The sequence below is a fragment of the Chironomus tepperi genome, unplaced genomic scaffold, assembly GCF_022539635.2.
Source record: "Chironomus tepperi strain 1889 unplaced genomic scaffold, CSIRO-AGI_Ctep_v1 contig_161, whole genome shotgun sequence".
NCBI lineage: Eukaryota > Metazoa > Arthropoda > Insecta > Diptera > Chironomidae > Chironomus > Chironomus tepperi.
The window spans coordinates 2,268,824-2,282,472 of NW_027226283.1; the positions used below are offsets into that span (position 1 = coordinate 2,268,824).

Below are 13,649 nucleotides of genomic sequence, written 5' to 3' on the forward strand. Positions count from 1 at the left end.
GGAAATCAGGAAATGTCTGATTAATTCTATAAACATGAGCAATGTAGCATGTCCTTTTGACTTTACAAGTGTTAATGAAACAAGTTCAACTCTGTGAATAATTTTTTACTTTAAGCCAATCGTATGCATGGTTGCCAACAAATCTTCCATTTTTAGGGCGGAGCAAAACGAAGGATAAAATAATATTTTATTAAGTGCTGGAAAAAAGGAAATTTAGTTTCAGTTCAACATTCTAAGTGATACCATCGTATGCCATCTTTTTTCAAATACTAAATATCGTCAATTGAACAATTTTTTTTATTGAAAATTCTTATAAGTAATGAAAGGTATATAAAATTCAAAAAAAAAAAAAAAAACTTTAATACACGTTAGAATACATTAAGATATAAATCTCATACTTTAATTAAATCCCAGGAATTTAGAGGAGAATTTTCACAAATAGCTAACTGTAATATGGCTCCTTTCTCTATTTTAGATACGGATAAACAGGTACCGGTAGCGACGTTATATATTGGTGATTTAATCTGTTAATAAACAAATAAATTAGTGCTTTAAAATGTATATTAGTGTCAATAAAAAATCATTTAAGTTATTGAAATTAATACCAACAATTTTTTGATGATGCCAATGTTGATCACCACCCATTTCGTGACATTTATTTAACAGAGGTTGGGATAATGAAGTGCTTTGAGCTTCAAGACATAAAAGTTGTCCAAAAACAAGTTCATTTTTATCAGTTTCAGACCACATTTGGCTTTTTACACGTAAGCAAGTTGCTAGTTCCACATGACTCCCCTTTTTCCATGAATTTCTTTCTTTTAGTCCTTCAATAGTTGCACAAAGTGTCGTATTAGTTAGCCTAATCATAAATGTGCTGATGTAATTTCTTTTACGATTTTGCCACGGTTGAAATTTTGGTTGTTCTTGTTTAGACTTTTCTCCTGGAAGTGATTGTTGTGGGTAAATGTTTTCCAAATACCATTTAAATGGTTTACAATTGAGTTTTTCACGCAAAGCTAATCGATCACTTATATCTCCAAAATCTATATTTCTTGCATTTGGTTGGTTTTCAAGAAAATATTTTATATAATCATCCATCCATACATTTGCTAATCTTAACGAGTTTATGATCATTGTATCATCAGATCCGATATTTCCATAAGGACGTCTTTTTCGAAAAACGTGTCCAACACGACTACATGGAACTATTTGAATTGATCCTCCACATTGCCACTGTCTAAATGAAATTTCTATATTTTCACCACCCCAAACCATCATTTTCATATCATATTCACCAATATCTCTAAAATATTTTCGATTAATTGCAAAAAGGCCACCGGGCATTGATGGTGAAAGAAAAGGTCCTGCATAATCTTTATCCGTTTGAAGCATAGACTTTGGAATCATGTCCCATCTAAAATGTAAGCCCCAATTAAATCCACCACGAACTAAAGGACTTGAAGTATATTCAAATGTATCAGCATTTATAATATCAATTAATGGAACTGCTATTGCACTATTATTTAATTTTATCAATTGTAAAAGTGGTTCTATCCAATTCTGATTTACTTCAATATGACTGTCTAAAAAGATTAAGGAATCAGCAGATGCATTTCTGGAGCCAAAAACTCGTGATCGAATTAATCCTTCTCTTTTGTTATTTCTAATAATTTTGATTTTTTCATTATAATCTAGATCTTTAAGTTTAAATTCCAACTCATCTTTAAGATCTATTAAATCACTTGCATCATCAACTAAAATAATCTCTTTTAAAATATTTTGTGGTGTTCTTTCAATTACTGAATTCACGGAACGTATTAGTGTTGTAATGTGTTCATTGTAGAAGCACATGATAATTGATACTGTTGGAAGTTCATTATCATATTTTTGTGATAAGCATCTAGACAAAATTTAATTTAAATTTTAATAACAATAATAATAATGTCGAGTAAATTAAAAAATACCTAATTGTTTGTTTTTAATTAATGACTTACATTTTATTTCGAGTGTCAGGAACTTGTCGAGTAATGCCAATTTGATTGCTAACTAGCACATTAAATGCATGAGTTTTATATCCATCATCTCTAACAATTTGATCATCAACATTTTTAATGATTCCAAATTCAGAAAATTGCCTTATTGTTATTGGTGTTAATTCATCTATCAACTTTTGACTCAGTTTTCTTTTTGATTTTTCTTTTTCGTATTTTTTCTTCACATACGAAATCTTTCCCTCAATTTCCTTATTATTTATTAAATTATTTTCTTTTGAAAAGTCTTCATTTGAGTCATCGAAATCATCGTCGTCGCTGTTAAAGATATTTTTCTGAAAATCTCTATAAACTTTCAATTTTTGAGGAGTATTAAGTGAATAGTACAGGTAAAATGATAGTATCCATGTAATAAGGACACCGAAGAAGAATCCACAGCAAAATACTCGTTTATTCATTAATACTTTAATTAATTATTCTCGTACACTAAAGATTTACCATTATTTTGTGTCTTTTTCGAGGGGATAGAACCTTAGAAATTTATGTTGATGTTTTGCACAAATTATAATTTCAAATGTTAATGCTAAATAAATGACTCCGATAGATTCATAAACAATTGAATTTTTATTTACCCTCCAAAATAAACTGATTTATATCAGCAAATTTTTATGTTTATTGAAAACTAAAATTAACGATCGAAAAATAAATAAATAAATTCGTAATAGTTTCTTCCCCTTATTTAGGTATCACAAAAAAAAGAAAAAAAAATCAACAAAAAATTTTTAATACATAAATTCCTACTTGATTTGGATACTAATTATGCTCCAAGTAATTAGAAATGTCGGGTAAATATTAGTATAATTGTTTGCAACAAAAGCGCTTATTGTATATTCGAATTTTAGGTCATTTTTGCAAAGATCCACACATGTTCTTTGCAATACATCTTTAATAACTTCCAATGCATTGGCTATTGAAGCAAATACAGCTTGGAGTAGTGTATTTTTAAGAACAAACATCAGAAATAATTTTCCAAGGGCCAGAGAAGGTAAAAGAGTAAAGGTTCATGGATGGAAAACACGTTTAAGTACTTTAAATGGTAGACAGATTCTATGGAGACGAATACTGAAAGGAAGACATGTCCTTAGTCACTAAATATTACGTTTTATTTTATTTTTTCAGTTCTCTGTATTTATTAATATGTAGGTAAAGAGAAAAATAAATTTTAGTCACTTGAATATAATATAATTTGCATGTTTCAATCAAATTCACTTAATTTAAAATTTAATGGCCAGTCTTGATTTGCGAGGATCAACAACAGAAGCTGGTTTTTCAGCTTCTTGAGTATCTTTCTTCTCATTTGTGACTTCTTCTGAAACTGGCTTAGAAGACGGAGCAATCTCTGAGTTTTGTTCAGTCTTCTTGAATACTTCAAGTACTTGAATAGACTCCTTTGTGTTTTGTAAAGCAACTGATGTTTCCTTCCCTTTAGTTGACTTCCTTGCTGCTTGTAACGGTATAAATGGATTTTGTTGATTTGATTGTGCAACTGTTGCAGTAATTGGTTGCTGCTGATATTGATTCTGTCGATATTTTCCTTGTTTATTATTAGTATTATTACTATTGTTATTATTATAGTATCGCTGTTGTTGTTGGCGAGGTTGTTGGTTGTTTGCAAAGTATGGTCCAACATGATGTTCATTATTTTTAAAGAATGTTTGTTGAGGCTGAGTTATAATTGGAGCACTCATCAATGGTATTGGTTGATGCATTCTAACACCTCTCAGTTGTTGTGTAGGATAAATTGGAACTGGATGAGGAAAATTCATCTGAGTAAATGGTGGTGGTCGTACACTGTTTCCATAGAAAACATTTTGTGGAGGCATCTGTTGATTTGAAATTGCTGTTGGCATTTCTAATTTCAATCTTGGTGTTATATTTGCCATCGGAAATTCTTCTTCCTTGCTTTCAAGCCATTCTTTAGGTGGAGTTGGTAGCTTAATTGGTGGCGAAATCATTATTGGAACCGATTGATCATTTGGTACGGGAGACATTTTTTTCTTGCTGTTGACAGCTAATTCTTCCATTTTTTTATTAATTGCATCACTTAATTTTTTTTGAGAATCTATTATTTTAGATTTCTCGATTTCCTTATCTTTGACTGTATATGTATCATTATTAGCTGCAGCTGAAACGTTCTGAATAACATTTATAGTTGATGTTTGAGTAATTGCTTCTGTTGGAATTTGATTTCCAGTTTTCAAAGCATTCCATATGTCGGTAAAATTTTGATTCTTTTGCGGTCCACTATTATTTTGATTCCGATTTTTATTTTGCAAGATTGTAGAGAAACTTTCTGTATGCTTTGGAAGTAATTCATTATTACTATTTTCGTGACGTTGAATGTTTTTTTCAGTTTTACTTGAAAATCTTTCAATTCCAATTAAGGATTGCCCGTGTGTAATGTTTACGAGATTTTCAACAATAAGTCGTCCAGTTTTAATGTCTCCGTTCAAATTATCGAATAAGATCTCACAATATATATCTTCTCGATTAATGCAATCTTGTCGGACAGGATTTAAATCTTTTACTCGATTTATACCGATCACTGTTCCTTTCATACCAACAGAATACTTTTCAGTTTCTCTTGCTACAACAACACGATCAAAAAGTTGATAGTTTGCATTAAAATCTGGTGCTTTTGTTGTTGTTTTGGACAAAGCAGGAGCATAAATAAGATGAGGTTTGACTTGCATAGTTACTTTTTTCATTGGCATGTCTTTTGTATCCATAACTTGTTTGGCGATTTCATCAACAATTTCCTTCTCAATCGCTTCTGATCCTATTGTGCGTCTTTCTGCTTTCATATGTGGTAATTGATTAAGCCATTTCATCAAGCTAGAAAGATTGTCTTCTCCTTCCGTTGTTTCAAAAAAGTCCGACTCAAAGTAAACGTCATTATTGCCTCTTGATGTCCTATTTTCCATGACTTCAAATATTCTGGGAAACTTACAATAATATTCTTGAACCAAATTCAAAACCTTGTCAGAATATAACCATAATCGCTCTTTTTTTGTGTATCCAGCTAACTCTTCATTTTGTTTGGCAAATTTCATTTGAAGTCCAATATTCATTTTTGATTGCCCTTCTGATATCTGTCTTTTTAATCCAGCAATAACCAGAACAGTACCTGTTATACGATTTAGTACATTCTCGGAAATATTCAACTTTGTGGACGTTTGGTATGAATTCATATAAGAATCTTTTGTAGCCAAATGTTTTTGCCATAAATTTGTAAACGTAGGTTCATTATGTTGTACGGTTAGACAAACCTTTACACGTCCAGTCTTTTCATAACAATTTGTTTCAACAATCTCACCCATGTATCCATAGTAAGGATTTGTAAGCATTATTATCTCAGTTCCAACTTTAAATGCCTCAAAAAGTGATAGTTCTTCCTTAAACTTTTTACGATAAGCTCTTACATCAGTTACAATACATTGAATTGGATAAGCAGATTCTACTCTGTTCCAAGTTCTTACTGTACGAAACATTCTAATTTTAGAGTCAAAACGATATTCTTCTCCTGTAGCTTGTAAAACATGTACAATTGCTGTAATTTCTCCGGGATCAATTCCCATTCGATTTGCGTGATGATCTTTAATAGCTTGAATGTCTACTTTCCATTTGTGCGCATCTGTTTTATCAGAATTTCCATCCGAAAAAAATGTGATGTCTTTATTTGTGATTCTAACAATTTTCGCTTCAATTAAATGGGGCCAGCCAACAAACACAATTTTTGACATTAATTCCTTCACTAAAATCTCTATTGGCTTATCCATTTCAATTCTCGGTTCGACAACTACTATCATGTTATCCTTTCTAGATGGCTGATCAAAGACTTTAACATGTTGGGGTCGCAATTCACTATGGTATTTTAAATGCTTAAGCGTTGGAAATCCAGTAAAGTATACATTTGTTAATGCGCCTTTTGATGGTCCCAAAACAAGCTTTTCTTTTGGTACTTGAATTTCTTCTCTATAAACTTTTTCCTCTTTACAAAAAAGACTGCCAATACTTGGGAAATTTTCTGGACCTTCTAAGCTTCCCTGACTGGTACTAGAAAAGGCATAAACATACATTGGACCATGGACGTTTCTCTTTTTTTCTTCAGGTGTCAATTCATTATCATATTTTTTGAGCGATTTTAATAACCGTTCTTCATCAATAAATGGAATTAAAACCACTGCTTCCCATTCTTGATTTTTTCCATTTAAATCTGTCTCAAAATCTGCGGGATAAAAATCAATAAGCTCACTATCTGGATGCGTCATCAACTGCTTATAACAATTTGGTACATGATCTTTACTTCCAGCTGGTAAAACACTCATTAATTGTTGGAATGGTAAAAAAGGATTTCCAAGTTCGAAATTAATTTTAAAGTCCTTAAAATCTCGCACATCACTAATGTATGGAGCATAGTGATATGGATAGAAATAACTCCAAGACTGAACACCATGATAGTAATACGACAATGTCCACTGAAGAGCAGTTATATAAATTCTTGCTTGTTCTGCTAAAACTTCAGGAGTCATCTCTTCGTACTTCAGCTTGCTTATATAATAATTTCGACGATGTTGAAAGAATTCTTTTTCAAAAATCTCATCATTACTCAATCCATCATTTCCTTTATTGTCTTCATTTTGAAAAACTTCATTAAATTCATCGTCATTTTCATCAGGACTATCAAACTCAAACTCTGTAGCTTTAACAAGATCCAATAAATCTTGATTTCCACCAAATGTTACATCATTTCGAGTATTGAAACCTGCTTGATGTTTAGTCTCCAAGAATTTCAAATCCTCATATTGATTTGAAAATGTATCACGATCAAATTTTGATAGATTCTCAATATAGATTTGTAATCGTGGCAAATTCAAATATCCACCTTCATTTATGTATCCATCTAGTTTTGGAAGCGTCTTCATATATGTATCAAATAACATTGGAAGTGCATCTGTTTGAATATGAAGATTCGGAATGTGTGGAATAAAATCATTTCCTACTAAAAATCCCATCAAAACCCAGTCGTCGATAATCTTAAACGCAATAAATGATTTTACGTTAAAAATAAAAATAATTTTTGTCTAAAGATTTGTAAACTTACTTTTTCAATGTCAAAATCAAATTTAAGACTTTCTTTAACAGGCTGAAACTCTAATTCAAGGTAATCTCTCATCAAGCTCAAATGAAGAAGAAAAAATCTTTGTTGGTCGACTGGTTGTACTTTGTTATTCTTCTTTCCAAACTTAACTTCTTCTCGTAGCAATGAAAAATGCTTCTCATGAGAACATAGTCCGAGCATAATTAAATCTGCGTCTAAACCATACAAACAGTGTCTCGTGTTTGGATCGTATTTCTTCTGCGACTTCAAATACCGAATATACTCCATGATTTTGTGCTCTCCTTCTCCAGGAGTCTGGAATTCATAATATATTCATAAATTTAATTTTGATTAAAAATATTAGAAAAAATGTTTTTACCTGATGACCACTAAGAATGACCTTACAATTTCTCCAAGCTTTGGAAGTTGATATTTTCTGCTGAATAAAATAGCGAAGAGCGTTATCTAATCGACACATAAATGGCGTTCCTGGAGTGATACAATTAGAATCGAATCTAGCCTCTTCTGGCAATTTTTCTCCCTTTTCTCTTGCTTTCTTTTCTGCTATTTCAGCATCTTTTGCTGATCTAAAACGTCGTCCTCTTTGCTGATTCATTTTAGCTCGCGGAGCTACTCCATCAACAGCCAGAAAAAACAATTTCTGAGGCTTAATCATGTTGAACAAAGTTTCCAAATAATAAAATATATCTTTAAAAATTTGCTCTTCTGTTATTCTAAAATGAATGTCATTATCATTTGGATGAGAGCAATTATGAATTATGCCATTCATATCCAGATATAAATTATCAAATTCTGGAACCTACAGGAATAATATTTAATTAATATACATTTTAACTATCGGATGTTTTCACATACTTGACTCTCTCGCACTAATTCGGAAAGACATGGATATCTTTCACTGATGTATCTAAAGAACTTCGGAACTCCCATTTTTCTTGTATTCTGCAACTATTTCTGTAAACCACTAGAAAAAGGATAAATATAGTTTCTTTACTATTAATAAAATAAAAAAAAATATTGTCAAAACTAATATTATGAAATCTAATTTTTAAAACTTCTAATCATATAATTTTTTTGCTCATTAAAATAAACAATTTTCTTTTAATGCATTTGAAATCGTTAACTTAATTAGATTTTTTAATTTTTAATTGCTTAAAATAAATAAGAAATGGAATTTTTTTAGACTCACATTTATAAATTTATTTGCCTTCAAAATCCAAAATATTGCGTACTTTTTGGAAAGCTTTACAATAATATTTTATTATAACTTTATGTTCTTTCTTAGCTACTTAATAATATAATCAAATATTTAAGTTCTTTACTGATTAAAATGAAATTTTCTTTAGGTAAAGCAAATTTTGCTAATAATTTTAACAAAAACAATTTTTTTGTTGGTTATTCAGCTGTTGTTTTCGAATTTCGAAAGTTCGTTATTTTTAACAACGAAAAAATCAATTTCACTATATATTACACGTTTTTTTTTGATTAATCCCTGAAATCAAAAATGCCCGCAATGATTTTTTGAATACCTATTTCACCTCGAACTATTGTTTATTGTTTCCTTAGCACTGTAAAAATTAATAATTTTAGAGAAAATTGATGAATTTTTTAATCTTTCAAATTTTTTTCCTACCCTGAATTTACGTTATAAGTCACTACCCGTTACTAAGCCACTGGCTTAGTAAAGAAATTTGACTCTGGAAAAAAAATTAATCCGTTAATAAGCCACTACTAAAATGCCATTAATTAAACTACCTAGATAAAATAATTAAATGGTTTTTAAATAACATATTTGGACATTGGCAATCAGGACTAGAAAATTAACAAATCCACTATTCGTTATTAAGCCTTTCGTTGAGATTTTGAAAACTTTATAGCGCATTTTTGAAATTTTTTTTCAAAAAGGTAGCTTAATAAGACACTTTCGGCTGCCGATAAGAACTTTTTATCTAGACATCGTAGAGAGCTCGGAATGGTTTTAAAAAATCAGTTCCATAAAGTTATTGCGGCACCGGACATTTAAAAGTTTCAAATCAACGCATAAATACGATAATTAATGAATTTTCGATTTCAGTACAAAATGTAAACAATTTTTAGCGGGAAATTTTTAAACTTGCAAAACCGTTAGAAAGTTTGAATCCCAGAAAACCGTTATAAGAAAAATTTATTGTTATTCCACATTTTTTCGATAAACCTACTGGATCTTGTTTTTTAGGTCTGGAAGTGACTTGGTTTTTTTTACTGAATCTTGTTTTTTAGGTGAAAAAGTGACCTCGATCCTGCTGGATCTCATTTTTTTAAATCTGGAAGTGACCTGGATCTTATAGGATCTTGGTTTTTTAGGATTTGCCAAAATTAGATGCACATAGAAGCAGAAAACTGCAGGCTTGCAGCTGAAAATTTAACCAAATACTTAAAAAAACTTAAAATGACAATTTTTCACATCAATTTACTTATTGTTATGATGAAAAATCTTGGAAAATGCGACTTTTCCCTTAATTTTCATATATCTTCATAACTTTTTTCAAATTTTTTAAAATAAAGTTAAAATATCATAGAAAATGTAATTTTTGATGTAGTTTTCTAAATACAACGGAGAAAAACTCTCAAAAACGAAATTTTTCATCATTTTTTACGAAAAAAAATTTCCTACAAAAAATTCAGATGCAATTGGATACACGCACAGCTATTCTCAGACCTTAAGGTCTTAAAAGCTAAAGTTTATTTTTTTTTTAATTTCTCCACAAGTCGTAAGCAGCAAAAAAGCAGCAGTGGCGTAGCAAGTAGCGGCCTAACATTCTAATGATTAGGGTTCGATCCCAGGGAAAAGACTAATTGAATTAGGGTGATTTGGCGAATTAGGCGGACATTGTTTGAAGTTCTAATATGCAAAAGCAGAAGGAGAATTATTCCTTCAGGAAATGTACACATATGTACACAATCAAAAATATAATATTCTATTTCCGAAAATTGTTTCCAGTGGGCTATTGATTGAAAATATAGAATATGGATAAAAAAAATTATAGCGTGCGCTAACATATTTAATATTTTCTACTTCATCTGATACATTTTCAAAACATTTAAGTTTCAAGAGAAACTTTCTTAGAGAATAAATCCAGGAATTGAAAAAAATGGGGGGAATCTGAATTAAACAAAGAAAATACAAGAATTTCAAAAATTAAATTTTTAAAAAATTTTGATATTCTGTACCATAATAAATGAACGGTACATATTAAGAAAATCAGTTAGAAGGAAAAATAAAATAAAGATTATTATTTTAATGGTAAAGTTATACAACAATAAACACTTGGTCCCTTAAGTTCTATTTTTTTAATATTCTTTAAAATACCATCAAAACAAAGTAGAAGAAAAAACATAAAAATCATGATAACATGAACTGCATACGTGATGAGAAAACTGTATTATTACAGAGAAAACTCAAGGTCGGATGAGTAGGAAACGATAAGATTAATATTAAGATGAAAATCATTTGAAAAATTGTTAAGATGTTAGAATTAGCATATTTATTTAGATTTCTAACCCTAACCGTATTTTTATTGCTATCTTAAAGGATTTTTAAACTTTGCTACAACTCAATGTACTATATAGTAATGCAGTTTAAGCAAACATTTTCTTGCTTGAAATTTTCTCTATTCACTTATATTTCCTTATCAGTAAGCTGGCAGCTATAAATGTTTTTTTTTTTTGTAATTAATTATTTTTTGCAAAAGCTTCACAATTTCTTCGAGGCAGAAACTAATCCAATTATAGGAAGACTAAACTCGGCATGCACACATGCATATATTTGTGAAAAATTACAATTGTAAAGCTGTTAAATTTTTTCATGAGATAAAATTTTGAATGAATATGAATACTAATATTAGTATGTGGGACTTTTCAATGAATTAGGACGAAAAAAATTTGCGATGCATTACAAAAACGGTTAAGCATGAAACGTCCATCAAATGATTGCATCCATTAATGATTATTACACTGTGGTTCATTATTTCCACCATTTAAAATTTTATTTGCCATTTTGTTTCCTATTACTTTATGTGTAAAATATGATGGTTCAAATTACGCTTACTGTACACATTTTTTGTTGCTGCGTCTCATTAAAGATACTTTACCACTCATTATTTTTTTTCTTTCTTGAGGTTGTTAGCAATTCTTTTCCGCATTCTACATTTTTCTAGTGCTTTCTTCGCTTTTATGCTCAACTCACAGTATGTAAAAATAATTTTTTCTCATTATGATAGGATAATACAAAAGAATCGGATATAATTTAATCTTCACCAGCAGTGATTCAGGAATTATGTATGTATTATAACAAAATTTCACAAAGCATGGAGGAATAATATTGATTTAATTTACTTGAATTTATATGAGAATCAAAACTTTCAAAATTATATGAGATTTGTAAAAATGCCAAATAAAAAAAAAAATGCGGTGGTTGCACGAAAATGTTGTTAAGGTTTGACTACCATTAGAAGATATTAAAGAATAATATTAAGAGAGGGTCATTAAATTGTATTTTATGCATATCTCATACAATACATTTAAATCTTACTAAATTTTTGAATGCATAAAAGAAAGTTATAATATGTATTGAAGAATTGAATTCGAATATGTATAAGAGAAAGTTCGTAATATTGTCCTGTTTTTTAGTTTTTTCTAGTTTATTTCTTTGCAGTAATACGAAAAAAGATTTTCCTCAAATCACTGAGCCATATAATATACATGGGAGAAAATATAGATTTAATTTCCAATCGATTGAATCCGGGGAACTAATTTAGTATACAAAAATAAAATAAAGAAGAAGAAAGTTTTGTTTAACTTGCTATGAGAATTTTTAAGGATTTCTTATCGTGCTAATTGCCTTTCTTTAACAATACTTGAATGATCAAAAATTCAATCAATTAATTGAGCAGTGATAGGAAAAGCATACGATTTTAGTGTCGAATTGGATTGGGTTTAATTAAAAGCATCCGACATTGAGAGCTTTTACCCAAAAACTTATTTCCTTGGTGAATCTTACGATTGACTCATTCGAATGAGTTCTAAAATAGCAATAAAAAAAGGCATCAAGTTAATTTTATTGCATTGCTTTTGGGGGAAGGAAAAAACATCTAATACATTATTCTAAGATCTATTAAATCTTATTGTATGAAGAAGGTAGATTATTACATGCAATCACGCACGAACATTTCAAATTAATTATCTGTTCAATATAATATCACTAAATGAACAATATTTTCACTTTTTGGCATTGCCAATGACTCTTTTATTCAGCAGTTATAAAACGTAATTATTACTACTAAAGTTATATGCTCTTACTATTTTAATTATTTTTACGTATGGTCATTATTTTACAAATCAGAAAATCAAAGAAGTAGAGACGCTTTATGCTGAAAACTTTTATTTCACAGTTATATTCAGGGTTATATCATTGTATTATACAAGAGATATAGGGATTTCATATAAATGAATGAACGTAGACGGAATAATAATTATTAGAGGGATAGACATAGACACATAAAAGAGACATAAATTTTTATCAGAAGAAAACATGATAACAACACAAGCGAAGTGATGCGAAAAAAAACAATTGGGAATTTCTATGATATTTCCTAAATTTACAATGGCAATCAGTCAAGCGACATGTTGTATCTTCCTGTTACCTTACCGCCTATAGATGTATACATATTTTCTTGTCTTTTTGTCTTCTATTTTAAATTACGTTTACGACTTTTTCTTCTCCTAATCCCTCTAGAATATCCAATAAAAAGCATTACCTTACATTACAACATTTTCCACGTTGTTTGTTACCTCAGATAATTGATTTGTCGGTTTCATTATACAGCAACTTTCAACCATTATTTGTTGGTATTGTCTTTCCGCGATTTTATTGAAAAAGTTTTTTTGCTCTCTCTACGCTCGACGTCATTTCCCGGTACTTCATTTCTTTTTATTTTATCCTTAACTGTTCTGTCTCTCTTTTTCTCTGCTCTTGTTTTATTATTGTGCTTTTTGTCTTTGTTCCCTCTCAATCTTTCATCCCCTTAATATCAATGTCTGCATCAAGTACCATTAAAAATTTTGCTTTTAAAATATGTGTGTCAACAATGAAGTGAGGATGTAGCAAAGAACGGAAGAAAGCATGAATGATATGAAAAAGAAAAGACACAACATATGATAAAATGGTTGAGATAATGACTTGACGGAAAAACGATAATTTTGTGATGATGAAAATTTCTTTACTATACTTCTCCTTATGCAAGAGAATAAAGATGTTTTATAAAGAAGAAATAGTAATCAGCAAATTTATTTCATGCCATCATCATATAAAGCAGATACGAGTAAAAGTGAGTAAGAGAAAGAGGATAACTGAAGCGTCATCATGATTATCTTAAGATATTGTCCCTTTGATAATGCCAGTTGCCTATTTCAAGCAAACATTTTAAGTTAATTTCTTA

General features: G+C 29.8%; 2 protein-coding genes across 3 annotated transcripts; both read right to left on the reverse strand.

Moving 5' to 3' along the window:
• Nucleotides 1–283: 283 nt before the first annotated feature.
• On the reverse strand, nucleotides 284–2,532 carry LOC139088067 (polypeptide N-acetylgalactosaminyltransferase 35A-like). Its single transcript, XM_070637092.1, has 3 exons — nucleotides 1,995–2,532; nucleotides 610–1,900; nucleotides 284–524 (listed from the first exon to the last, which is right to left on the reverse strand). Exons 1-3 carry the CDS (start codon nucleotides 2,447–2,449, stop codon nucleotides 393–395), a joined length of 1,878 nt encoding a protein of 625 aa, XP_070493193.1. The 5' UTR covers nucleotides 2,450–2,532; the 3' UTR covers nucleotides 284–392.
• A 619-nt stretch (nucleotides 2,533–3,151) lies between these two features.
• Nucleotides 3,152–8,522, reverse strand: pcm (5'-3' exoribonuclease pacman). Of its 2 annotated transcripts, none has more exons than XM_070637090.1 (5): nucleotides 8,363–8,522; nucleotides 8,029–8,137; nucleotides 7,532–7,972; nucleotides 7,156–7,467; nucleotides 3,152–7,087 (listed from the first exon to the last, which is right to left on the reverse strand). In XM_070637090.1, exons 2-5 carry the CDS (start codon nucleotides 8,101–8,103, stop codon nucleotides 3,266–3,268), a joined length of 4,650 nt encoding a protein of 1,549 aa, XP_070493191.1. In that variant the 5' UTR covers nucleotides 8,104–8,137; nucleotides 8,363–8,522; the 3' UTR covers nucleotides 3,152–3,265. The 2 variants fall into 2 exon arrangements, with proteins under 2 accessions (XP_070493191.1, XP_070493192.1); XM_070637091.1 differs by having other exon boundaries at nucleotides 8,029–8,127; nucleotides 8,363–8,518.
• Between the last annotated feature and the right edge of the window lie 5,127 nt (nucleotides 8,523–13,649).